This window comes from Onychomys torridus, chromosome 7 (genome assembly GCF_903995425.1).
Source record: "Onychomys torridus chromosome 7, mOncTor1.1, whole genome shotgun sequence".
NCBI classification, from domain to species: Eukaryota; Metazoa; Chordata; class Mammalia; order Rodentia; family Cricetidae; genus Onychomys; species Onychomys torridus.
In genome coordinates, this window is record NC_050449.1 from 58,023,344 (window position 1) to 58,051,004 (window position 27,661).

Sequence of the window (27,661 nt, forward strand, 5' to 3'; positions counted from 1 at the left end):
ATCCTCGGAGCTGAAAATGCTGTGCTGGAGCCATGCTGTCCCAGGTTCTCCACCCAGTCCCGGAGAAAAGGAAGGAATATGAATAACAGTAGCAAGTGAGGGAAAGGGCACAGCCGGAAGCTCCCGTTGTAGGTGCTTGGCAGGCTTTCTCTTACTTGGTGTTTGCAGGATGAGGCCGGTGAGGACATTGAGGGTCAGAAGACTGCCCAAAGACATTCAGCTAATGAGTGGCTGAGCAGGATCCCAGTGCATAGCAGCAGCATCACAGGGCAGCAGTGAACTAGAATGCCCTGAAAGGAAGATGAGGTGCTAGGGCCTGCTCAGGGGGTGGAAGTGAGGTGGGGTGGAACTTCCAGGCCTGGTTCCCCAGACCAGGGAGGTGTTGTGTCCTTTCTATCCTCCCAGCTCCCACGGGAACAGCTGCCCTCCTAAACGTGGCTGGCTGTTCATGTCCTGGAGTCAAACATGGCGTAGCCACTCAAAGCCAAGTCCAGATGTGCGGAGAAGAAAAGCCAGCTGACTTGGCTCTTCCTGGCTGAGGATGGTGATTACAGAGATTACTGGGGGAAATTCATCCCTGGATTGTTTTAGAGCTCCCTGGAGATTCCTGAGTCCCCCTCCACAGACACAGACACATACATACATGTCATATAGGGATGTGTGACCTTGGCCATGGCAGAATTCTTCATGCTAAGCATGTCACCTCAGAATTGGCACTTGGGCCCACTTGGATGGAGGTTATTTTGTTTCTAAGCAGAATCCAATGACAACCTGGTCGGTGGCTCCTGCCAGGAATGCTAATGTGGGGCTGATCAATGTGCCTTGGGGCACAGTGGGGAACGGGGAGTCATGGGAAGCTCCAGAAGCCATATGCCATGGAATTCTGGAGGCTACCCTGTGTCTGGACCCTAGGCCTTCTCTAGTCCTCACTTGGTATGGGGCCAGGAAGCATGTCTTTATTTGTCTTGACCTTTTCATGTGAAGGAATTTTATAGTTCCATTAACTAGTGAGAGCATTTGCAAGCAGCCAGGCAAAATATATTACCATGAGCACCTTGGGGACTCATGGGTCGTCTTGGGTGGAATGCTAATAGAATGGAGAATTGATTCAAGGGGCTCTCCACCATGAGGGGCAGCCAGTGGTCATGAAGACCAGTGTTGTCGCCATAGTTTGTCTACTGAGGAGCTGCCCGTGCAAACTCCTTCTGCCCCAAAGACTGCCCCTCCAGATGCTGTCTGCACCTCAGAACACACTGTCCCTACACCAAGCTGACTTTTCTATGTGTGTCTACATGTTTGTACGTGTTTCAGGTCTCTCTCTCTCCCTCTTTCTCCCCTTGCTCTGTGTGTGTGTGTGTGTGTGTGTGTGTGTGTGTGTGTGTGTGTGCCAGAGGACAGCTTTGAATGGTGTTCCCCGGGCATTGTCTACCTTGTCTTTTCTTTTACATCATCTCTCACTGGCCTGGAACTCACCGAATGGGCTAGGCTGGCCAGCCAGGGATCTGCTTCCCTGCCTCCCTGTACTGGGATTACATGCGTGCATCACCATACATGGCTTTTTAAACCTGGGTTCTTGGGTTCAAACACAGGCCCTCTACTGACTAAGCTATCTCTTTAGCACCTCTCAAGCTTCATTCGAAATGACCCCAAACCAAAAGCTGCTGCACTATAGCCCCCCACATCCAGAACTAGAGTGACGGTGGGTCATGCCACTAACCCCTTCGTTTCCAGCATGGAGACTGAGGTCTGAGGGAGAGAGGAGCTCAGCTCTGTTCTCACAGCAAGTCAGCACCGAGGCTGGGACTGTCTCCACCTGAGGTCCAGGTGGCAAGGCAGCATACAGAGGAGAGCGACCCCTGGGTGACCCCAGACCCCAGCATGGCTCTAGACCAGTGAGGCTTCCAGAAAGAGATGGAGGGTGTGATGGGGAGGGTCCCTGGGGGGAGTTTAATGATCAAGTGATGGTTTTTATGAAGGTGGAGAGAGAGGTACTTGCCTACCATACAGAGCATCCTGGACTGTATCCCTGGCTCTACATAAACTGGGTGATGGTGTGCACTGTAACCCCAGCATTTGGGAGGTGGAAGCCAAAGAAGAATTTAAAGGCAATCTTCTGGTACATAGTGAGTTTGAGGTCAGCCTGGAGTACATAAGACCTCATCTCAAAACAATAAACCAACAAAGGCAGGGGGAGGGTTGGAGGAAACTACTGAGAACTGGTATAGCATCTATCTGTCTGAGCTGCTGCCATCCCTCAGACCTGAGAACCATTCCCTAGGACCTTAGGTTCGCACGGTACAACCTCCCTTCCTGTTGCCTGCTGGTTGTTCCCACTGGCTGGGCCTACCCAGGAGCCAGAGAATGAGGAGGCCTGGGACACAGTCCATGGAGGTCAGCCCTGGGCACAGGGAAGGTGAGGGGGTCAGGAGAAGGGGTGAAGGTATTCTCGAGGGGTCAACACTGGCTTGTACTCTGATTTTCGGGAAGGCACAGGGTCATCCTGATTGGCAGGTGAGGGGCTCCTGTCACCGACAGATCATGATATAGATGCAGGTGGAGGAGTAATTTCAACAGAAATGTCTAAAAAGTCTGGAAGAGGAGAAAATATTCTGAGCTGAGCTCCCTATACGTACAACACTGCGCTCTGTTCAAGTGGAGGAGTGTGGGACCCACAAATACGGAGCAGCTACTGTGTGGGGGCTTACCAAAACTCAGGAGGAAGCAGCCTATGTCCCCCAGGGGCTGGAGACCTCAGAGGGGATCTCCCTGAGGTTGACATTTGAGGAAGTTATGAAAGTGAACTCTTCAAAGCATGCGGGGATGGCCTTGGGTTGAGATCTGTCTTAGTCAGGGTCACTATTGCTATGATAAAACACCACGGCCAAAAGCAAGTTGGGGAGGAAAGGTTTGTTCTCCTTATAATTCCACATCACTGTTCACTGAAGGAAGTCAGGACAGGAACTCAAACAGGGCAGGAACCTGGAGGCAGGAGCTGATGATGCAGAGGCCATGGAGGGGTGCTGCTTACCGGCTTGCCCTCATGACTTTCTCAGCCTGATTTCTTATAGAACCCAGGACCACCAGCCCAGAGATGGCACCACTCACAATGGGCAGGGCCCTCCCCTCCCCCATCGATCACTAATGAAGAAAATGCCCTGCAGGCTTGCCTACAGCCTGATCTTATGGAGGCATTCCTCAATTGAGGCCCCCTCCTCTCAGATACTTTAGCTCTTGTCAAGGTGACATAACACTATGGGGTACAAGGTGGAGGTAACTCGTGAAATCTCCAGGCCCAGCACATAGTGGCTACTCAGGAAATGTACAAACAAAAGCAGGGAAGAATTAGTGGAGACCCGTCCACAGGAAGTGGCAACAAATGAAAGCGGTTGTGTCACCTTCTTAGACATCAGGCCAGATCCCATGGTAGACACCCCACAGGCACGTGGGACGATGATCATGGGAACGTGAGGGGTTCCGATCTTATGGTGTACATGACAAACACGTGCTAATGCTGTGAGTGGTGTGTGTGTGTGTGTGTGTGTGTGTGTGTGTGTGTGTAAATGAGAGAGAGAGAGAGAGAGAGAGAGAGAGAGAGAGAGAGAGAGAGAATGTTGTGGGACTGTGTATTTTCTGGGTATTCATCTAAGTGTTTATTTATGTATTCTATTTATTTATTTAATGGAGTGTGGTGGGGAAGAGGCATGTATGTGCCACAGCATTTGAACTTACGTCGTCAGGCTTGGGTGGCAAGTGCCTTTATCCACTGAGCCATCTCATCAGCCCATAACATTTCATTCATCTTTGCAACGACTCTGAGGTGGATACCGTGGTTCTCAAGACATGGAGGGCGTCATTAGCTTATGGTACTGGTGGAGCAGTAGTTGGTAAATCTCAGATTTAAACTTAGGTTATGACGTTCTTTCCCACCAGGGATCTGCCAGCACACCCCTGCAGACCACACACCATGAACCACAATAAAGGATGGGAGTGAGGGTAACTGTGTATGTGTGTGTGTGTGTGTGTGTGTGTGTGTGTGTGTGTGGTGTCTCTGTGTGTGTGTGTGTGTCTGTGGTGTCTGTGTGTGTGTGTGTGTGTGTCTGTGGTGTCTGTGTGTGTGTAGTGTGTCTGTGTGTGATAAAAAAAAGGCCCAAGTGTCACAGGATGACACCACAAGGCCCAAGGAAACCCTGCTGATAGTGACAGCAAGGCCTCTACAGCACTTACTGTGCCCTGATACTACCCTTTATCAATTCACTTGATCCCCACAGCCTGTGAGGTCTAGCCTGCCACCATCCCCCATTGAATCGGGGGGCTAACCCAGGCCTAGAGGTGAGGAGAGCCACCAAATAACCCCCGTGGTCAACCCCTGTGCTCTGGATGCCATGTGTCCTAGCTCCACCAACCTGCTTCTCAGCAGCAGTGTTCCCAGCATGCCAGGAGGTTGGAAGATGTTAGAAGCAAGATTGGATGGGAGAGCAATGAGAGGGAGCTGAGAGAGACATTCAGTTTCTTAGTAGGGCTGGAGAGGGGAAGTACTGCCTGCTCCCCTTGACTTGAGGACGGTCCCATCGCGTCTGCACTGGGGTCCCTGCTCATGAGCACATGGACATGCAGTAGAGAGAAAGACTTGTCTAAAAGCCTCTTGTAAAGCTGCAGGAGCCAGAGAGGGAGTCAGGGACGGCAGGGTCCTAACCTGGTCCCTCCACAGGGTCAGCTCTGTGGCATCTGCGGTAAAAAAAAAGGGGGGGGGGGACAGTGGGAGTCCCAGGTTTCTGTGGAGGGGCTGCTTATCGTTGGCTCCCTTGGGACCCTGGGTTGGAGTTCGCCTGCCATGGTATCTTAACTTCGCTAACCTTCAGGTGACTCCCCTCTCTTCCCCAGGTGTTCAAACAGTGCCCCAAATGCCAGACCTAGCAATCTCAGCCTCAAGTGTTTGTCATCAATATTTCAGGATTCAAACATCTGTCTAAACAGCACCTATGAAATATGAACAGATTGAGGTTTTAAAAAGCAGACAGCGTGGTTGCAGCAGGACAAGGAAGAGAAGAGGGGACAGTGAGGTCTCGAGGGAACGTAGGGAGCTCACCCACATCCCTAGAAGTGGGTCTGGGGCTTGTGAGTGGCTGCTCGGCATGTGTGGTTGGGGGCCAGTGTTCTGAACACAGGTCTAAGCTGGGGGTTGTGGCTACAGCATGTGGGATGATGCTTGACAACCGGCACTCTGGGTCTCTAGGACCCTGGAAGGGACCAAAGGAGAAGGCTGTACACTGTTCGGTTTGCTCAGAATACCCAAAGGTCATTCCTGCTGGCCGAGGAGAGGACGCAAGAGGCTAGGCATGTGTCATGGGTCTCTGGGATCCCAGAGATGCTGCCTGAGGCCTTGCTCTTCCCTCTCCCCTCCTTCCAGGTGGTCAAAGCCCCTGTCCCCACTCCCTGCAGGGTGCTCAGTGTGTAGGAGCTGGCTCTGGCCTCTCTTCAACTCTCATTGAGCCCCCCAAGGCCAGCTGCAGCACTCTGTGCTGGACCTTAAGTACTTGCTCGTTAGCCAGGATGGGGGAGATGGTGTATCTGAGTAAAACAAAAAGTCTCACAGTCTGAGTATCCTCACCTCCCTCCACCTTCAATGGCCTCCAGGAAGCTCATCCCCGAGATCCCTCCTGGCTGACTGATAGACCATATCTGTTTGAGATAATGGGTCCTCGAGCCTGTTTCTCCGTGCATACAATGAAGGGGCTAGACAGGATTTTCTGTTTTCTCTGAGGTTTCTTCCACCCCCAACACTCTGCACGTTGAGAATTCATGGAAGGCTTCCACCACCTTGGCAGAGACCCCAGGGTCAAAGTTTGGGTTTTCTGCACTCAGGAAGCAAACAGCTGGAGGTATCCTCAGTGAGTCGAGTTGACAAGCTGTGATCTAAGCAGGCCCAGCTGTGCATCTCACAGGGTCCTCAGCCTGCAGGGATGGTGACAGAGGAGAGAGAGCAGCAAGGCCATCACTGGGAGCTGGCAGAACAGGCTGGCATGAGATGGGGAGCAAAAGATGGGCACCTGCTTTCCTGTGTGTTCCGGGGACACAGACCCATTTGAACCTGTTCAGAATGTCATTGGCATAGCAGTGACTGGCTAGGATCTTGTTAACACCCAGTGAGCAGGTCACTGTGGTTCCAAATAGAGTTGGTCCCCAGATCCAGGCTTAGCCTGGTTCCCTAGTCAGGGAGATGGGGAAGCCATCCCTAGGGATCTCCAGTACTGGGGCTATGCAAGTCCTTAGCACAAACCAGGACCTTCCTCAAAAGTCACTTGTGTAGATTATGCAGGGACAGGCTGATTACAGACCTCTGCTCTGTGGGCCATCTGAAGTGGCTCTCCCCGTGTCTTCCTTCCCTGCCTGGGCACCTAGACAGAGCTAGGGCAGTAAGTATAGGGGACATAGCTCCAGGGCCAGCATATGCATTAGGGGAGGGCTAGAAGACCCCACACCAACTATCACAGGCCCATTGTCACACAAGGTAGCATCTAGGCCAAGCAGCGGGTCAGTGGCAGCCCTCCAGACTCACCCGAGGAGGCTACCTGCTCCTCAGCCCAGGCCAGAAACAGACAGCAAGATGAATTCTCTGCTTTCAGAGTAAAAGCCCTTTATCTCAAGCCCACCCGGGAGATTGACAGGGTTGATGATAGCTGCTGATTTCCCGAGCCTGCAAAATTAGTGGGGGTAGCATGTGGGGGTTCCTGTAATTCTTGGCTGATGGATTAGGTGGTGGGGCAGATCTCTTGGGGAGCAAAGGGTGACCTTGGAAAATGTGGATTCTATCGAAAGGAGAGAGCCATAATCTCCCTTCCTCACATTGGCTGTCAATAGACTCCTCAGTGCCAGTGCGGTGGACGGAAACTGCTCATTGCCTAGCCTGGCGGCTCCGGGGCTGTAGCGTTTGACTGCATGATAAGAAATTGCCAGGCACTTTCTAATTACAATTATCATCATCGTGGATGTCTCTCTTAATTACTTTCTTATAATTAGCTGTTGCTTTTTCCTCAGCATTTGTATACTTTGCAGATTTGCTGACATTTGAGAACCCCAAAATAGGGATGTTTGAGGAGGGGGCAGGGAGGTGGGGGGCAGGAAGGTGGGGGGCAGGAAGGTGGGGGGCAGGAAGGTGGGGGCACAGTGTCTGCACTTGCCAGGCTGCCTGCTACATGAGGGGCTTTAGCGAGGAGACCCTGGGGCCGACAAAAGATGGAGGGGGCAGGTTTGCTGAGCAGGAGTGGTAGGAGTTTGGGAGTGTAATGGAGGCTCTGGCTTGTGTATGAGCTCCACCAATCCAACCCTGGAGTTTTTACAGTTTCAGATTTCTTTTACTTTTAGTCATGTATGCATGCGTGTATGTGAGCATACGCCTCATGGATGTGAATGCCAGTGGAGGCCAGAGGGCCTTGGGTCCCCTGGAACTAGAGTTACAATGTAGTTGTGAGTTGCCAGATGTGGGTGCTGGGAACTGAACTGGAAGAGCAGCAAGTGCTCTTAACGACTGAGCCATCTCTCCAGCTACCCCCTCCCCACCACCCACCCCAGTTTTCCCTTTTTCTTTCTCCTCTCTGTTTCTCTGTCTTTGTCTGTCTGTCTGTCTGTCTGCCCCCCCCTCTGTCTCTGTCTATCTCTGTTTTTCTCTCTCTCTCTAGGACAGGGTTTCTCTAGGCAGCCTAGACGGGCCTCAAATTCATCTTGATCCTCTAACTTCACACTCCCGAGTCTCACAGGCATATATCGCCACATCAGTCTGTAGGAGATTGTCTTTTTAAGGTAATCAGACTAGCCTCCAACTCACAACGTAGCTGAGGATGACCCTAAGCTCTTGCTCTTCCTTCCTCTACCTCCTTAGTGCTGGGATTAGTGTGTGATACCACACATGGTTTATGAGGTACTGGGGATTCTGTCAGCTGAGTTACATCTCTAGTACCTGAAGGTGATATTACCAAAAAAGCCAAGGCTGCCCTGTCTCAGGCTAGGGTTTCATTTTAGGATGTGAGGCTGAGATAGACCCTCTTGTCAGACACATTTCGAGTTAAACAGCTCAAGTCCTATTAAGTTTGATTTTTATCTCCCAAGCCAAAGATATGTTTGGAGCATCCTTGGGACCAGGGACCCATGACAAAGTGGCTTCTGTTTTGTGTCCAGGTGGTTGGTTCTCACTGTCTGTTTTTCTTCCCTTTCATGCCCTCAGCCCTGTGCACCGAGGAGTGTATGCATGGCCGCTGCGTTTCCCCAGACACCTGCCACTGTGAGCCTGGATGGGGAGGCCCTGACTGCTCCAGCGGTGAGTCTGGGGGCTTTGGGTACCAGTGGCCCACAGTTCTGATATAGGAAGGGGTGGTGGCATATACAAGTTCATTCCTGTGTCTAGTGGAGATGACTTTGGATGTCAGGAAGACGCCAGATACAGTTCATGTGTGACAGCATTTGTTGGGGTCAAGGGCTCTAGCAGGATAGGGAAATCATTCATGGGGTCTTGAGGACTGTAAGTGTAGAGAGTTGTGGGGTCATTTGTACAGTTTTCTTTTGATGACCCACCTCTATATATGGTCATTGAGGGTTGAGATGAACTTGAAATGATGTGTGTGCCTGTGTACATACCCGGGTGGTTATTAGGCCTGGTCCTTGGCTTGGTTGGTTCAGAGACTCAGTTTCATGGATGCCCATGGGTGTACAAGGGGCTGGTATGTGACGTTGGCAGCTACCAGGATATCTCTGTGTTCCCAGCAGTAGGAGAAGGGGCTACCCCTAGGGGCAGGACACTGTTCCTATATCTCCATGCATAGAGAATGCCCATTTCTCAGAGAAACCTGACTGGTAAGGAGTCAGGTACACCTGTGGATGACCCAGGTACCCACAGCCACATGAGACATTGTCTTTATTGTCCCCTAGAGGAGGGATTTATTGGGCAAAGCTTAAGAAATTCGCTGCCAAGAGTACAGCCGGAGGTGAACCCTCCTCCACCTCCTCACCCTCTGACAGTCTCAGATGACCCCTTCCACAGGTGCGTTCTGTAACTCGTCAAGAGCTGGTGAATGCTGCGGTCCTGTTGGCTTTTTCAGAGGCTTTGACTGGCACTGGAGCCCCATGTTCTCCTTGCTTTGAGCTGGAGTCGAGCCTTTTTATGGTGACTTGAATGAAATCATACCTAGGCCATTAGAGGCCTAAGTCCCACTGCTTACCAGCCTTGGGGAGCCACCCCTGTGTCCTCTGTCCCGTAGGGGCTGGGATGTTTTAACACCTTAGGGAGAGGCTTGCTGGGTTTTGACACACTTTAGCCTGACAGTGTGCATGTCCTCTCCAGCCCTCTGCTGGGTCGGACAAACCTAGCTGTGGTCTTTTGATATGCAGATTTGATACCTACATCTTTGTCTAGCCAGGGCATGAGAAAATGCCAGCCAAAGGGAGGCATGGGATGTGTGGTTTTTGCCTAAAGTTTTGGGTACTCTCCTGGCTTGGTGGATGGGTCCATATCTGCTTGGAGCTTCCCAGAGCCCCTCTATAATGTGTGGGGAACCCCTAAATGGCTTCACAGCCTCCTTTTCTACCCACTCTACTGCTTTAAAGAAAGGCTGTGGCTGAGAAGGAAGGTCAGACATGGAAGAGTGACCCTGAAGGATGTGTGTGTTAATGTTAAAACAGTTTTCTGTGGACCTGAATTCCAGGAAGCACAGTGGGAGAAATGTCCGAGGGCATGACCCCTGTCCATGTTTCGTTTAGTGTAATTTTGCTGACAGTGGATCTTCAGGGAAGAAACATCTGACTGGAGTGGGTGACCCTGCTGGGTGACCCTGCCAGCTGCTGCTGCCACCTCTTCCCAAGAATAAGGGTGGCCCATGAAGGAGGGGATGAGGCCTCAGTCTCTTTCAGGCTGTGCGCTTACAGCTGGCTCAGTTCTGCATAGACGGGTGGGCCTGGGGGCCTTTCAGACATTATCTTTGTCTTGTCTGATTTGCCCTTTGGTGGCCTCTGAGGAACGGAATTTGACAGTGTGTTTGTTGAGCAGATCTTACACCACAGTGAGTTTACCAAACACCAGGGTTACGTCCTAGAATAACATGAGGCTGATTCAACCTCTGTGTTGTCACATTGGGGGCTGGGCAAACCTACAGCTTGCCCCCAATCCCCTAAATCCTCCTGCTAAGCTCAGAGCCACCATCTCTGGTTCAAAGGACCTTGCTCTCTGGGATCTACTCAAAGGCATATACAACTGGAGCCAAAGAAAGTCCTAGAAGACTGGTTCTGTATGAGTCAATTATCACCGTGACCAACCTGATAGAAACAATCTGAGAGGGGATGGATTTATTTTAGCTCACAGTTTCAGAGAGTTCAACCCATGGTTGCTTGGCTAAACGTCATGGTGACTGGAATGTGTGGAAGAAATTCTTTACCTCATGACTGACAAATAGGCAGGAAGGAAAGAGGGAGTTGGGAGGAAGAGACCAAGGACAAGAGACCCACCATGGACTCACTCCCTGTCACCTACTTCCTCCAACTTGTCCCCACTTCCTAAAGTTTCCACCAACTCTCAAAATAATGCCACCAGCTGGGAGAAGAGCAGTTCAACACATGATGCTGTGGGCCATGTTCTATGCAGTCCATAGCCGGCTCCTGCTTCATTTCAAGGGAAAACAGCGTTAGATTAAGGGAATTCATAGATTCTCACTTCAGAGCACCGAAAGTCTAAATGCCTGGCTGAGAGCTTTCCCATCTTTGAATCCTTCTAGAGATAGGACACTCACTACCTGTGGAAGCTCATTTTGGCTGCTGGGAAATCTTCCCTTCTCCCCAGTGGAAATATTTCTCTGGTTCCTACTGGTTGTTTCTTGCTCACAGTGAAGACTAAGCAGGCTGATGGATTGCCGTGATCTTTTCCTTGGCATGTCTGGAATTTCTCCCAAGGAACCCATTGGACAGGGCCACAGGCTGTGGATGTGGAGTGAGCCGCCCCAGATCAGAGGATAATAGCCACTGAGGCTGCTTGGAAGAAATGGGGACTCCTCCCACAGCTCAGCCCTTTGGGTATTACTGGACAGCCACTGAAGAAATGGGGGGCTCCCCCCACAGCTCAGCCCTTCAGGTATTACCAGACAGCCACTGATCTCCTCCCCTTTTCTTCTCTGAGATGTGCCGTGTCTTCTGGGACATCATTTGGGCTGCCTCCCCATTTGTCTTTTTCCTATAGCCTGTGGCCTTTATTTCCCTTAAATTATCATGCCTATATCCAAGCACATAACGGCATGCTCGCTCTGACCAGCGTTGAGAGAGAACAGTGTTGTTCCCGTCACCGCTGCCATCGATTGAACTTGACCATGCATTGGACACCGTCTTGATCTTATTTCATCTTCACAGCATCCCTGTGCTGAGGAATGACTAGGCTTGTTTTACAGATGGAAAAGACAGCACAGATTGTCGTGTGGAGAAGTGCTCATAGACACAGCTCACCGGTAAACGGTGAGACCAGGCTGGAGCCAAAACCTCGGGTTCCAAGTCTGAACTCTGCAGCTGTATTTACCCATATGGGCTTGCGTAGAGGCCAGAGGTCAGCAGAGAGTCTCTTCATCTTTCACTACACCTTATTTTTTGAGGCAGGGTCTCTCACTGAACCTGGAGCTCACTAAGTAGGCTAGACTGGCTGGCCAGTGAGCCCCAGGGAGTATTCCTCTCTCTGCCCCATCCCCGCCAGTGCTAGGGCTAAATGTGTGCTTGGCCACACCTAATTTTTTTATGATTTATTTACTTATTATGTATACAGAGTTCTGCCTGCATGCATGCCTGCATGCTAGGAGAAGGCATCAGATTTCATTATTCATGGTTGTAAACCACCATGTGGTTAGTGAGAATTGAACACAGGACCTCTCAAGAACAGCCAGTGCTCTTGACCTCTGAGTCATCTCTCCAGCCCCCGCCCCTTTTAATGTGGGTGCTGGAACTCAAAACTTGAATAGAGTCTCATGCTTGCACAGCGAGCTCTTTTGCCTAGTGAACCATCTTCCCAGCCATAAACCTGAACTCTTAATGATTATAGTCTTCCTTTTGGTGTTCAGTCCTTGTTAATACAGTCTTGGGCTGAAAGAGGTTTTTCTTTGTTAAATTATGTGTATGTGGGGGTGAGGAGTACGTACACGTGATTGCAGGTGTTGATGGGGCCCAGAGGCACTGGGTCTCCTGGAGCTGGAGTTACAGGCAGCTGTAGCTGCACAAGGTGGGTGTTAGTAACTGAACTCAGGTCCTCGGGAAGAGCAGTGAATGTTCATAACCAATGAGCTATCTTTCTAGCCCCTGAAACAGGTTTTCAATGTGAAAACACAGTTGCTCTCAGGAGAAGGAAGAATGTGTTTACAAGCTTTGATTCTGAGACACCATTGTAGGAAAACACAACTTAGGATCAGATGTGATCTAAGCATCAGGCCTGCTTGTGTTGCTGGACACCCACCCCCCTGCTCTGCATGGCCCGGGGAGGAGTGTCTCTCCAGGTACAGTATGTATCCCTAGAGATCTCAGGTTGGGTCTGTACATGGGATGGGAGAGCCTCATATTGGAAGGAGGAAACACCAGGCTTACTTGGTTTGGATTTTTCCCCATTGATTTTTAAGTTATACCTGTTCACATTAAACTGAAAAAGTTTAGGCCTTTAATCCCAGCACTCAGGAGGCAGAGCCAGGAAGATCTCTGTGAGTTCGAGGCCAGCGTGTTCTACAGAGTGAGATCTAGGACAGGCACCAAAACAACACAGAGAAACCCTGTCTAAAAAAAAAAAGAAAAGAAAAGAAAGAAAGAAAGAAAAAGTTTACCAACAGCATAGATTCCAGGTCACAGCCCAGGTCACCTCTAGCCTTTGGATGGCAGGAACCTTGGCATTTCTGTGCAGCCCTGGACCTGGATCCCACATATGAGTGCTAGCCAGAAACACACTCCTTTAATTCAATGCTAAGTTGTACACTCATGTCCTTGTCAATAAGCCTTAATCTCTTTTAAATTTTTAATGGCCGTCTAGACTTTCATTCTGCGGTTTACTGCGTGTATTTCAGGCCTGGCTGGTGGACATTTAGGTTGTTTCTGATCCTTTCCTGTCATCAGATTCTTTGGGCCTGTTCACCATAGAACTTGGAGTTTTTTGCAGTTTAGGAAGTACAAGATGGGGCTGAGCTGGAACTCAGTTGTCAGGGTACTTGCCTGGCACTTACTACTGTGTGTTCCTCCCTGGCACTGTGTGAACTGGGCATGTTGGTGACACTGTGACCTCAGCACTCCAGAGACAGAGACAAGAGGATCCAGAGTTCAACATCATCCTTGGCTGCATAGTGAGTTTGAGGCCAGCCTGCGACACATGAGAATATCTCAAAAAAAAAAAAAAAAAATCAGTAACAACTAAAGGCCCTTTGGATTTGCGATTGGTTGACTCTTTAGCACCACAGATACAGAGGGCTGGATGTACGCCAAAGCCAACATATGCCCTAAGACTTCTTTGACCTGTAGTTGATGAAAACTCTAGAATTCAGAGCATGGGCAGAGGAACCTGACCACCACAGGGAGAATGTTGCACTGAGCCCGAGCTTGACTCTCTGACCTCCCATGCCCAGTGTGTACTGTGTGTTCTTTGAAGCCTCCCCACGGCAGCTGAGTTGCACACATACACTTCTGTTCTACAGTGTGTGTGTGTGTGTGTGTGTGTGTGTGTGTGTGTGTGTGTGTGTGTAATCATGGGATTATATATGTGTGAAGAAGGGCCTGGGGTCCTGGATGAAAATGTCAGACCAATTCTTCTTGCACCTGTCTCTCCCTCCTCCCCTCAGTGGCCCAATTTCTTCTAGGGATAAATTCCCGGAAGTGGCAGGGAAGGATGTAAATATCCGTCATCTGGTACCTGCCCCTGCCCTGACTTTTGCAGCTGCCAAGGGATTGAAGGATTAATCATTCTGACAGCCTTCCAGCAGACAGATTTGGCTCTAAGGTGGGGATGGGGGGGGCTCTATGCTTTTACAGACTTAGACCCCCACTGACTAATTTCTCTAAGGGCCATCATCACTAATTTCTTTCTGCTCTGTAAAGGAAGGAGGTAGACAGCCCAGCTCTACGGATTGTCTGAGCTCTTCAACCAAGCATTGTGGGGAAACAGGGTGACCATGTGCTTGGCCATAAACCTGCGTCCCGTATAATAATGAAGCATGAGTGCATGGGACGTCAGTTTACACTGGATAAGGACGACAGAGTGGCCCTTATTAAATTGCACAAGTGGAGATAAAAGGGGAAAGAAGTTTTCCTATATAGAATATCTTGCTTTTTAAAGTAATTAGGAATATTAAAGCGCTGACAATGATTGAGATAGAAACATTATTCATAACTTTTATTTCCGTGCTGGGCAATGATCCAGTATATTTCATTTATGAGGTTTGAGCTGTAAGGAGAAGGACGTGAGCCAATTCCTAAATTAAATATGCCCTGTTAACTTTTATAAATGATGCCCAAGAATTAACTTGGAAGTTTAAGCTTTCATTGTATTATTTAATTATTGTCTTTCCTAGGCCCCATGTCTCTGTTCCCATGGTGCTTTGCAGTCTGGGTTGTTAGACAATAGAATGGGATTTGGGGTTTGGTCTTAGGGGTCCCCAGAAGAGGTGAGTGGGGTCAGTGCGAAGGAGGCTGTCATCCTAGAGCATCTTAACTTGCCCCAGCTCTCCTTCCGTTTGCATGGAAAACCTGTGGCAATAACTGCTCAGCAGTGGCCCTCTGCTTGGCAAGCTCCTCCCCAGCTCTGGGCCCCTGGGCTCTGGGTGGGACTACCCAGCAGCCCTGGGGAGTGACTGCAGCAGGGCCCAACTTCTGCCAAGTCCAGTGTGTTGCCTTGAATGATGATGGGGGCCAGCGTGGCTCTAGGTTAGTTTTGCAAATGGAAATAAAATACTGAGCTGGGGGTGTAGTTCAGTTGGAAGGATGCATGCCTAGCATGGATGGGATTCTGGGTTTGTCCCCAGCACTGCACTAAACCAGGTTGGTGGTGTCTGTTATCCCAGCACTCAGGTGGTACAGTCAGGAGGATCAGGAGTTCAAAGTCATCCTCAAACATAATGAGTTCCGTGTGGGATATATGAGGTGCTACTTCAAACATAATTGTAATTAAAATTATAAAAGGAAAGAAAAGAAAACCCCTACCAGCTCCAACCTATGCCCATGCTCCTGAGCTAGCTGGGGGCCTGCCTGGCCACATAGCTTCTCAAACTGTCCTTGAACAAATTGTAGTTAAAATATGTATAGCATAAGATTTACTGTGGTAACCAGTTTTGTTTGGTTTTTTGTTTGTTTGTTTGTTTGTTTGTTTGTTTTGGTTTTTCAAGACAGGGTTTCTCTGTAGCTTTGGAGCCTGTCCTGGACTAGCTCTGTAGACCAGGCTGGCCTTGAACTCACAGAGATCCACCTGCCTCTGCCTCCCGAGTGCTGAGATTACAGGCGTGCGCCACCACAGGATGCGGAGGCAGCAAGATCAGGAGTTCAAGGTCATCTTTTGGTGGAATAGAGAGTTTGAGGCTAGCCACCAGGCATCCAGAGGGTGGGATGGCTCTAAGAGGTTAGTGGAGGAGCTGGAGAAAGTGCAGGAAGCCCAAGAGCGGACTTTGATCTCCCAGGCTGGTGACTATTAGCAAGGATGCGTTAGGGCTTGATGCCCCTTCTGACCCTGAATCTGGGGGAGTCTTGTCGGCCTTCAGCACAGTCTCTGCTTTCACTGTGTCCCTGCAGCACACTGGCACAGGCAAGGGGAAGGATGGCAAGCATTGTGGCCCCTGGAATAGGACCTGCACTGTCATGAGCAAGAGAACACTTTTCTGGCTCCACCTCTGCCTGGGTGGCCCTGGCCAAGTCCTTCCCCCTCTAGAGGGTGAGACATGAGGTGCCTCAATGTTTACATCTGTAAATGAGACAGTTAGTCTGGAGACTCTAGAGTTGTGTGATGCTGCTTCTGAAGAATAAATCCCAGCACCAGCTTGATGGCCATGGTAGTAGAAAGGAGGGGGCCTTCCTGCTGATCCTTGGGGAGTCTCCTTGGCCTTGTCCATGAAGACATAGCCCCCCTGTGCTCCTCGCTAGTTCTCTCTTCATTCTTAACCTTGACAGGAGTAGGGAGGCGTGGGGACCCTGGAGGTCTCCTCTTGACACTTTCTAGCCCCTCTCAAGCAAGGCTGAGCTCTTGATGGCCCAGATATAGGCTGGTTCTCCCCACAAATTCAAGTAGGGTACAGAGGGTCCAGGGCCACTGGGAAGCCAAGGCTCTCTCCTGGACTGTTTCTCGCTACACTGAGCTGCTGTGTTCTCAAGGTTAGAGCAACTCTAGATGAATGTGTTTCAGAGCAATCACCCCCTGCGGTTGCTCCCTTGGCTCTGCCTCACTTATAGCCCCTTGCAGATCCAGCCTGGGTTGCCTTCTGCCAGCATCTGCTGGGCCCGGGGGCTTCCCCAGGATGGTGGGTCCTGTGTCAGCCCTCCACACTGACGCGGCCACTGTGACAGGAACAGAAGGGAGCTGTGGACAGAAGCAAATGCTTTGTCAAGGTCTGTGAGCAGGAGGCGCTGAGGCCCCCCAGAATTATGATATGGAACAGTAACACAACAGCCTGGCCACAGCCCAGCAGCTCCACGAGCTCCCTCTCATAGTTTCATCCATGCAATGCATAATTGCTGAGCTCCTGCCAGAGGCCAGTGGGGCCAGGGCCTCAGGGATGGGTATCACTATTGAGGAAGAGAGTGTGGCTCCTCAGAGACCCTGAGTGGAAGCCTAAACTACCAGCATAGAGCCAACGACAACACGAAAGACAGGGGAAAGAAAACTCTGGCTGTGTGTCTGTCTGTGTGTGTGTGTGCGCACACACACGTGCACACGCACGTTCACAGGCATGTATGTACATGTGTATGCACTTGCCTGTGTGAGCACATGTGTGGAGGCTAGAAGCATCTTCCTTGATCTTTCTCTACCTTATATATCGATGCAAGGTCTCACACTTGAACCCAGACCTTACCTGTTCACATAGTCTAGGTAGCCAGCTTGCCTAAGGATCCCACCTCTGATTCCTGAGCACTAAGATTACAGGTGGTCTGCTAACATTTATGTGGGTGTTAGAGATCTGGCTCTGGTCTTCACATTTGTTCAGTAAGCATTTTACCCACTGAGCGATCTCCCCAGCCCAGACTCTGGCTTTTATGGGAAGGGAACCCCGATGTTTGAGAAGGCTGTCTTGAGAAGCAGTGGAAGGCAGAAGCCAGGTGTACACCCTGCTCCCCATTTTAGAAGCAGACATTTCTTTAGAAGCATATCCAGAGGAGATAAGCAGTGGCCTGGAGTCCCCCAGCCAAGGGTTGTCAGAGCTCTGGATCTGTTTTGGGGGTTTTTGAAATAGGGTATCACTATGTAGCCCAGGCTGGCTTCAAACAATCCTGTGGCTCTGGCCTCTAGCTGTGATCATGGCTGCTGTGACCGCCATCTTTCTGACACTTTACACACAGATGTTGGTGCAAAGGATGGGAAGGTTGGTATTGGAGAGGAGGCTGAAGAAGCCCCCAAGGGTGCTGAGAACTGACCCAGCCCTGTCCTGAGTCCCTGGCAACAGGAGCGCCAGAGGGAGGGCAGCAAAGAGGTGGGTCTTTCAGCCTCTCTGCCCATCTCCCCTCCTGGATGAGCCTTCCCACAGTCCCAACCTCTCTCTTTTGGGCATACGCAGGCCCAGTGACAGTGCTCAGGAAGCCCTTGAGAATGTGTGTTTGGTTCCTTCCACAGTCACCTTCCCCACGGGTGGCCTTCTGGAGACATGAGAAGTATGAGGAAGAAGGTGATGGTTGCCCTGTTTTCTGGAGTCAGCCCACTGTCAGATGATGGGGCAGGTAGGGACAGCTCATAGACCTCAGGATGTAGGACTAAAGACTCCCAAACCTCCTCTGTCTTGGGACCAGGTGGTGCTGGGGTGATACATACCAGGAAGGAAGAGAGCCCTTCCCGGTGCCCACTGCTACCCACGAAGAACTACTGGGCTTAGCCTGTGCTGGCCGCACCAGGTCCTGAGAAGGCAGACTGTAGGCAGAGGGTTGTGCCAGGCCACTGTTGCCCTCTCAACAGGAGAAGCTTCTTAGGTTTCCCTCACACCTGGTGTCTGCTTCCTCTCAAATCAGAAAGATCTGGAATCAGAGTCATGTCATGGGTCATATCCTGAAAGCTGGCTTTACGTACCTGATTGTACCAGAAACTGGGCATCCCAGAGTTCATCCTGAGTTGCCTGTTAGCAGGAGTATTGGTGATAAAAAAAGAGGGGGTGTATTCCACTCGACTCAGCTCTGGCCATCTGCTCCCTGAGAACAAAATTAATAAGTGACACACGGGGAGCCTTGAGAACTGGGGAGGGGAAGAGGGAGGGGAGTCTGCCTCAGATGTGACAAATGCTGAGCAGAGTGGCAGGAGCTGAGCTGGCATAATCACAAGGGGCTGGCAGCCGGTGCCCACGTCCCTCCTGGGCTCCTCGGGGGTTTGTAAAGGACACGATTCTCCCCCGTACACATGAATACACAGCCATGCTTCCAGAGTGGTGTGGGAAGTGAGGTACTCAGGGGAAGGAATCACGAAGCAACTGAGCTGGGTGCCTGCCAGGTGGGTCTGCCAGGGAGGGGAAAGAGAAGCACAGTCTCTCCGCCAAGAGGGCTGTGGTAGAGGGTGGCGCTGTGATGGAGTAAATGCAGCCCCAGGAACCCCCCAGAGCGAGATCTAGGACAGACACCGGAAGGAAGGAAGGAAGGAAGGAAGGAAGGAAGGAAGGAAGGAAGGAAGGAAGGAAGGAAGGAAGGGAGAAAAAGGAAAGAAAGAAAAGAGGAAGGAAAGAGAGAGAGAAAGGAAGGAAGGAAGGAAAGAAGGAAGGAAGGAAAGAAGGAAGGAAGGGAGAAAAAGGAAAGAAAGAAAAGAGGAAGGAAAGAGAGAGAAAGAAAGAAAGGAAGGAAGAGAGAAAGAGAGAGAAAGAGAAAGGAAGGGTTTGGCCAGGCATGGTGGCGCATGCCTTGGAGGCAGAGGCAGGCGGATCTCTGAGTTCGAGGCCAGCCTGATCTACAGAGTGAGTTCCAGGACAGCCAGGGCTATGGAGAGAGATCCCCATCTAAAAAACAAACAAACAAGCAAAAAGAATAATAAGAAGAAAGGAAGTATTTATTCTGACTCATAATTGATCATGGTAGGGAAAGCATGATGGGAAATGATCAAGATGGCTGCTCACACTGCATCCACAGTCAGGAAGCAGAGAGTGATGAATGCGGGTACTCAGCTTGCTTTCTCCTTTCCATTCATTCTGGGGCCCTTGTCCATGGAGTGGCTCCACCACAGTTAGGGTAGGGCTCCCCTCAATGAACCTACTCTAGAAATAAAAAGTTATCTCCTAGGTGTCTCTATTAATAGATCCTGTCAACTTGATGATTAATATTTGCTGTCATACATACTATCTCATTACTCTCTCTTTCTCATCTCCCCTTGATCCATTGACCTGTGGCCAGTTCTGAAGCCAGAGCAGTGTCCAGTGTGCCCATAGCTGGCATGGTCCTCAGTACCTTGATGCTCACTGTTGAATTCTTGATGCTCACCTGCTGCCTTGAGACCTCATCCACAGCAGGGGTGACATCTAACTTGTCCCCCTAACACCGAGGTACCCATGCTGCCTGGCACATACAGACCCTCTGTGTAGTGAGATCCAGTGGGTTTGTTCTTCCATCTGATCCCACCCTCTACCCCTCTCAGATAACACTGTGGTGCTGATGCTAGGGCTGGGGGAGAGGGTCTGGCTATGTAGGAGGCTTCAATAAGAAAACAAGCAAGTAAGCAAAGCAAAGTTTGTTACTTGATCTTCTAGAGTTTTTGTGCTATGTTTCTTAAGGGTTATGCCATGAGGCTGGATTCACATGGGTCCTTCAGAGGAAGCTGGTCTAACCAGTAGCTAGAGGGAAAGGAAAGACACCAGGGACAGAGGGACCCAGAGCCACAAGAAAGATTGAATCTGAGGTTTCAATGCTCAAGATGGAACAGAGTGCCAAGGCACTAGGGAGGACTGGGAGCCGGGCCAATGTGACAGGCCAGGCCAGACGGTGTGGTGCTCTCACACCAAGGCCCAAGAGCTTGAATGTGCCTCAGTGGGCAGGGGCAGCTCCCGAGGGTGCATTTTGCATCAGTTGAGTCTGCCTTGCTTCCTGGTGGGACACCCCCAACTCTTTCTTCTTCCAAGGCACCTGGGATCAATTCAGAACCTGGGTATGGGGAAGCAGAGAGGATGCTGTATGCCGCAACCCTGGCCAGTCCTTCCAGGACAGCTGGGCCATGTCCTCTTCCCCCTGTGCCTGACTAGAGGTGACCAAGGAGCATATGGTAGCTCTCTTGGCATTGGGTAGGTAGCAGATTGGATGGGGGAGCCACCCTGATTAAGAGTTGATGAGTAGATCTGGGTAGAGAAGGACCCGGAAAGGCCCAGTGGGCACATGTTAACGTGATACCTCCTGCCTCCCTGCTGGACCAGGGAAGGAGACTGGATGGTAGAGATTGACAGACACCTGGGGACAGCCCTATTGCCCTACCCCCCCGCATCCCTTGCCCCCAGCTGACCTCTTGTCCTCAGCCCTGCCTCCACCTCCTAACACCTTGTGAGAACCCTAAGCAGACAGCCACACCCTAACAGTGTTGTACTAGTGGAGGCTAGGCAGAACTGGAGAATCCATCAACCTCTAATAAGGGAAGCCCATTCTGAGAGTCTGGGTAATAGGCCTCAAATTGAATAATTAATAAAGTTATAAAAATATGTCTACTTTATGGCCAGAATAACTCAGCCTCAATCAGAAGCAATTATTTCTTATAGTTATACCACTTGGAATTTTTCACAAATGTCTTCATGAACAGAGCTATAGCAGCAAGACAGGATTCCAGGTTTGATTGCCTGCTTGAGAAGTCTGCTGAAACCAGCTCTAGGCAACTAGGGCTTTTTTCAGCTGAGAAGCATCCATCTTTCTATCCATCCACCCAATCACCTCATCTCTCAGTTCAGCTAAACATCCCCTTGTCCACTATGTATCAGAGTATCCATCCATCTGTCCATTATTCTATTTACTCGTCTGTCAATCCCTTCATTCATTTTCCTTGTATATGAACATCTTTCTGTCTACTCATCCATCCACCAATCCATCCCTCCACCTACCCACCTATCCTCCCACCCATTCACTCATTCATCTACCCATTCATCCATCTACCTGCCCACTTACCCATCTATCCACCCACCCATCCATCCAACTATCATCCATCCATCTACCCAACCACCCATCCATCCATTATCCATCCATCCACCTACCCATCCATCATCCATCCATCCACCCAACCACCTATCCATCCACCCATCATCCATCTATCCATCATCCATCGCATCATCCATTATCCATCCATCCATCCATCCATCCATCCATCCATCCATCCATCCACATTCAGTAGGTATCTCTTGAGTACCTTCTATATGTGAAACATTGTGCTATGTTCTGGGTATAAAGACCCCACTCCCAATTTTCAGGAGGACCCAAGATGAGACACTCTTTTGACCATCAGTAAAACATGAAAAGTCAGTATGACACTGAGCTCCCAAGGATGATCAGGGTCAAGAGGCTCAGGGCTACTTGCTGGGGTCTTACGCTTGCTTTTTAGGATACTGGACCTAAGTGATTCTGAGCCAAAGCTTCTCATACTTTCTCAAAGTTCTGTAGGCAATTCTTATCCTTCCTTAAACCCATTGTTCTTTTTGCAAGGAAAATACTTCCTTTCTGGTTTCCCTGCCTAAACGGGGTATCTTTTCCTCTTCTTTAAGTTTTATTACATTTATTTGTCTGTGCATAAGTATTTGTCTGAGTATAAGTATGTGGGCACATGTGCCACAGTGCAGCTGTGGAGGTTGGGAGACAACTTGTGGGAGTTGGGTCTTTCCTTCTGCCATATGGGTGGTTAGGGAATCTTCCTTAGTAAGGTAGGTACCAACTCCTGGAAGTTGTTCTCTGACCTTCACATGTACACCATGGCAAGTTCTCTCTCTCTCTCTCTCTCTCTCTCTCTCTCTCTCTCTCTCTCTCTCTCTGTGTGTGTGTGTGTGTGTGTGTGTGTGTGTTTCTAGAAAGGATGAAGCAGTGAGGGTGTGAATCTGGCAATATAATTTAGGGAGCAATTGGTAATTTTAAGCAAAGTTAGCAAAAAATACCCACCCCACAGTACCAGGTATTGCAAACCCTTTCCTACCACAGTCTAGATTAATAAACAATTCCATAGTGTGTCCCAGCACACACATATACACCCACTGATATTTTAAAATCTCTTCTAATTAATTTTTTAAAGTGATAGCTTTGACCTATTGTATTGATTTCATGACTTTCATCTGGGTTCCCACCCACAGTTTGCTCCAGGGACCGTCTCTGGCATGCAGAACCCTGAATCATCATTGGTAATGGGGAAAAGCCGCTCACAACATAGAGGCCCCTTAAGAGGGAAATGGATAAATTATAATATATTCCCACAAAGGAATCTCCACAGCAGTTAAAATGAATGAAGTTGTGCTCTGTCTGTCTGCCTGGATGAATCTCAAATATATCACAGAGGGTAGAGAAAAAGCCAGGTGCAGAGGACTACATACATAACATCCAGTATCACTTACGCAAGTTTAAAAGCGTACAAAATAATGAACGTGTTATTTATGGGTATATGCATATGTTGTAAGTGTGTAAAAACAGACGTGGAAATAATGAACAATAAGTCAGGCTTGGGTTCCCTGGAGAGAAGGCAGATGGATAGGGAGAGAGAGAGAGACCCAGAATGAGTACATCCAGCTGTGTGATGTTTTACATTTGAAATAACAGTAGTAGCAGAAAGGGGATTGTTCAGATTTGTTGGGTGGACATAATGTTCTTTTTATTTTCTCTAAACTTCATCAAAGCATTCTTATGCAAAAAGGGGATCATTGCCACCTCTTTGGGGGGCACCCAAGCACATATGGACCAATAGAGTGGGAGAGAAATGTGTTAAATTTTGCTCAGCCTCAGGTGTTTATTTGGTTTAGTTCAGCAAGAACTGATTGAGTACCTGTTACGGCCTGATTGGCAGGAAGGTGGGGGCACTGTGACAACTTTGGAACTCAAAAAGGGCGCAGCTCCCACCCATCAGTACCATCAAAAGCAGACGGACGGGCTGGGGAGCTGGCTGTCAGCCAAGTGCTTGCCATGCAAGCCTGAGGACCCGAGTTCAGATTCCCAGTGCCACGTGACAAGCTGGATGTAGTGGGGCATAGTTCTATTCCCAGCCCTAGTGGGCTAGAGATAGGAGGATCCCTGGGACTCACTGGCCAGGCAGCCTAGCCTAATGGTGAGCCCTAGGTCCCAGGGAGAGACTCTATCTAAAAAACAAGGTGGGCAACTTCCAAGGATGCCTCCTGAAGCTAACCTCTGACCTCCACATGCTCATCTGCACATGTGTACACACACCCCTCATACAAATACCTCCTCCCACATGCATGTGCACACTCAAACACACAAGTCAACATTCATGTTACAAAGAAAAAGCCACAATTCAGAATGTAGGTCTCACTGGAGAACTCTCTAGAGGAGGTAAGCACCAAGATGGGCCTTGAAGGATAGAGAGACTTCACTGACGATTCTGGAAAGGAGATGAAGCTGGAGTTCCAGGGAGCCTTGGTTTGAATGGAGGAAAATGAAGTAGGCACCCTGCCTCTCTAACCTGAACGCTGAGGCTGGAAGAGTTCAAAACTCCCTGGACAGCAGCACCCAGGGTGAGATAATGGAGTGGAGAGGGGGTCTCATTAATCATGGGCACTAAGAAGAGCTGGCTCCTCCAGGATGCAGGAAATTGGAGATAACTTGCCTGCCCAGGAAAGGCACAGCCTCTCGGGGCCAGCCCATTCCACTGTCCATCCTCAGGCAGGAAGGAAGGGGGACAAAGGCCTGCTCAAATCCCAGGCTGCAAATTTATTTGACCAACTCCCAATAAATTCCTCATGCCAGAGGCCTGGCCATCCATCTCAGGTGGCAGGGTGGAGACAGCAGTGCAGGGTGGAAAGCAGGGGAAGCGTCAGTCTTAGATTGCTCGGGGACACGGCCACATGTCTTGCTAGGAGGCAAGCCCCTAAATCCTCCTCTGACTTGCTCCCCCCCTAGTAAATCTGAATAGTTTAAAATAACTCCTTCCGACCTTGAGGCTGGTGCCAACTTTCTGCCATCCATCAGCCCTGGCCGGTTTCTTATTAAGGTTCTGCTGTTCCTTTGGAAAAGTCGCCACCTTAAATCAAGGGGCCGATAGGGCAAGGGAGAGACACAGGACCTGGAGACAGTGGGGGTGACAGAAAGTTAGGAAGATGAGGTGCAGTACACTGCTGAGGTGAGCCAGTCCACCTCTCGGGCCTCAAGGCTGATACTCCAAAGTGAGCTGCCTCTGAGGTCTTCCATGTGGCTGCAGGGCGCAGGTTGAGGCTGAGCAACCTGCAGCCACAAAGCACCATCCATCCCTTCAGTCATCCAGCACTCACTGCTTAGGAGCAAAGCTGCTAATTTGCACACTGTGACCCATACCTTTTTGTCTGTGTGTGCACACATGAGTACAGGTAAGTTTGCATGTGTGCATATGTACATGCAGAGGCCAGAAGTCCATCTTGTATTTTTTTAGATTAAAAAATTATACTTGTGTATGTGTGTGTGTCTGTGTGTATCTGTGTGAGAGTGTGTGTGTGTATCTGTGTGTGTGTATATCTGTGTGAGTGTGTGTGTATCTGTGTGAGTGTGTGTGTGTGTAACTGAGTGTGTGTGTGTGTGTGTGTGTGTGTGTGTGTGTGTGTGTGTGTGTATCTGTGTGAGTGTATGCCGAGTTTGGGCAGGTACCTGTGGAGGTCTGTTTCAGCTACTGTTCTATTGCTGTGATAAAATATCATGACCAGGGCAACTGACAAAAGAAAGCATTGAACTGGGGGCTCATGGGTCCAGTGGGTAGTAGAGTCCATGATCATCATGGTAGGCTGCATGGCAGCAGAGAGACAGGCAGAAATAGTGCTGGAACAGTAGCTGAGAGCTTACATCCATGCGATCCACAAACAGAGATTTGTTTCTGTGGATCACATGGATGTAAAAGCAGAGAGAGGAAACAGGGAATGGCATGGGCTTTTGAAACCCCAGAGCCTACTCCAAGTGACACATCTCCTCCAGCAAGGCCACACCCACCTCCGAATCCTTCCCAAACAATTCACCAACTGGGAACCAAGCCTTCAGACTTACTTATCCATGGGGGCCGGTCTCATTCAAATCATCTCAAGGCCAGAAGAGGCGTCAGATCACCTGAAACTGGAGTCACCGGTGGTTGTAAACTACCTGACACAGGTGCTGGGAACTGAACTTGGATCCTATGGAAGAGCAGCATGTACTCTTAACCACAGAACTACTCTCTGAATCTTCCACCTTGATTTTGAGACAGGATCTCTCATTGGTAGCCTTAAAGCCTACCAAGAAGGCTACCTGAAGGCTAGTCTCACTGAGCCTCAGGGATCCACCTGCCTCCACTCCCCAGCACTGCGATTACAAACTTGAGCCATGTATCCAGCTTTCTACGTGGACACTGGGAATTGAGCTCAGACACTCATTCCTGCACAGTGAGCACTCTACCAACTCAGCCTCCCAGCCCTGACACTTGTTTATGAGTCTGTATCCCATTCTGTGTGCCCATGCTTTGTCACAGCAGGAAACAGACCAAGGCAGTGTGTGTTTTCATGGCTCTCCCTTTCCATTAGGAAAACAGGTGACTCTCTGCATGCTTATATACCACAATATAACTTTAGACAGTGAGCTTTGAGGGACACTAACAGAGTGATGGGGCAGAGTGACTCAAGTGGCTTCAGGGTCTCCATGGGGAGGGGACACTTGAGCTGAGACTTGAAAGCCTGGAAGGAACCGGCCATGGGAACCCCTGGGGTGTCTGTATTGGAAACAACCTTAATTCTTGGTCACTTTTTGATTCAACAGAACAAAATTTATTATACGCATGGGACAGGTGCTAGGTTAGGCTCTGTGAGGACCCCGGAATAAACAAACACAGGCCTGCTCACCCAGGACACACAGTAGATGTCATCACGCCCTGTGTGTTAATGACGGAGGCGTCTTGCTAAAAGCTCAGAGAAGACACAGGTTTCTGCACCCACAACCCAGAGCCTGGAGAAGCAGGGGCCTCAGGAGAACAGAGGACCAGATCTGGTTTGAGCTATGTGTTCTGCAACCAGCACCCAGCCTGGGCCTGTGGGGCTCATTTATCCTGGCAGCTGCCAGTCCTGGGGGGCTGCATGCATTCTGTTAGTTACCAAGACCAACCATGTTGTTTCTTGGCGTGCGGGAGCACAGATGACACGCACTGTCTCATCAGCTAAAGAAATCTGGGCCCAGCAAAGTGCAGCAGCACCAGCTTTCTGCTAATAATGTGTGGCGTGGGTTCCTTCCTCAGAGCTGTTGCCACTGCCAGGGAAATCACCAGTGTCTCCTCTCTTCCACATTGTGTGTGTTTCAGCCATGGGTAACAGAGCCTTGCAAGGTGTGGATCTCAGGAGTGACAGTTTCCCTAAAGCAGCCTCTCTCTGGGGAGGGCACGCAGGCAGAGCAGCTCCCCCTCCTCACACACAAGTGCAATTTGATTAACAAAGACCAGCAGGGTAGACCACTCTGTGCTCAGTCCCAAATTCTAATATCTACGGTTGTTATTGGTATTTCACTTTTTTGAGGGCTCACCACCCAGCTCCCAAATAAATCACACATGGAGGCTTATTCTTAATTATGAATGCCTGGCCTTAGCTTGGCTTGTTTCTTGCTAGCTTTTCTTAACTTTAAATGAACCTGTCTGTCTTTTGCCTCTGGGCTTTTGCCTTTTCTCTATTTTTGTATACTTTTTTTTAAAAGCTACATCCGTAGCCCTTTTTTTCTTTAAAGTTTTTTTTTTTTTTTAAATTTATTATGTATACAGTGTTTTGCCTATGTGCCAGATCTCATTATGAATGGTTGTGAGCCACCATGTGGTTGCTGGGAATTGAACTCAGGACCTCTGGAAGAACAGCCAGTGCTCTTAACCGCTGAGCCATCTCTCCAGCCCTTGTATACCTTTCTTTACTTCTTACTCCGTTGCTGGTTGTGTAGCTGGGTGGCTGGCCCCGACGGCTTCCTCTCACTCCTGGATCTCTCTTCTCTTAGACTTCTCCTTCTATTTATTCTCTCTGCCTGCCAGCCCCACCCACCCTTTCTCCTGCCTCACTATTGGCTGTTCAGCTCTTTATTAGAGCATCAGGCATTTTTAGACAGGCACAGTAACACAGCTTCACAGACTTAAACAAATACAACATAAACAAAAATAACACACCTTAAAATAATATTCCCCAACAATCTATCACAGCCAAAGGGACCAGAGGACAGTCCAGAAGTGACTTACAAGCAGATTGCTGCCTTCCCAGACTGGCCCTGTATACTGCTGAAGAGGTAACTTGCCCCAGGGAGACAGCAACAGTTCCTGCCCTTGGAGGGCATAGGACTAGATAGAAAATAACAGGCAAACAAGGTCTGAAGATGTGGCAGGTGT

The 27,661-nt window shown here is 49.7% G+C and overlaps 1 protein-coding gene across 13 annotated transcripts in view; it reads left to right on the forward strand.

Annotated features, from left to right (window-relative positions):
* The window catches only part of Megf11 (multiple EGF like domains 11), a 322,995-nt gene that overhangs the window by 141,474 nt on the left and 153,860 nt on the right, over window positions 1–27,661 (forward strand). For all 13 annotated transcript variants that reach the window (XR_004945398.1, XR_004945399.1, XR_004945400.1 and 10 more), the window contains one exon: window positions 8,219–8,311. Coding sequence is in view for 10 of the 13 variants with exons in the window: in XM_036191919.1 (XP_036047812.1) it covers window positions 8,219–8,311 (93 nt within the window). In the remaining 3 variants the exon portion in view is untranslated. The remainder of the gene's footprint in view (window positions 1–8,218; window positions 8,312–27,661) is intronic.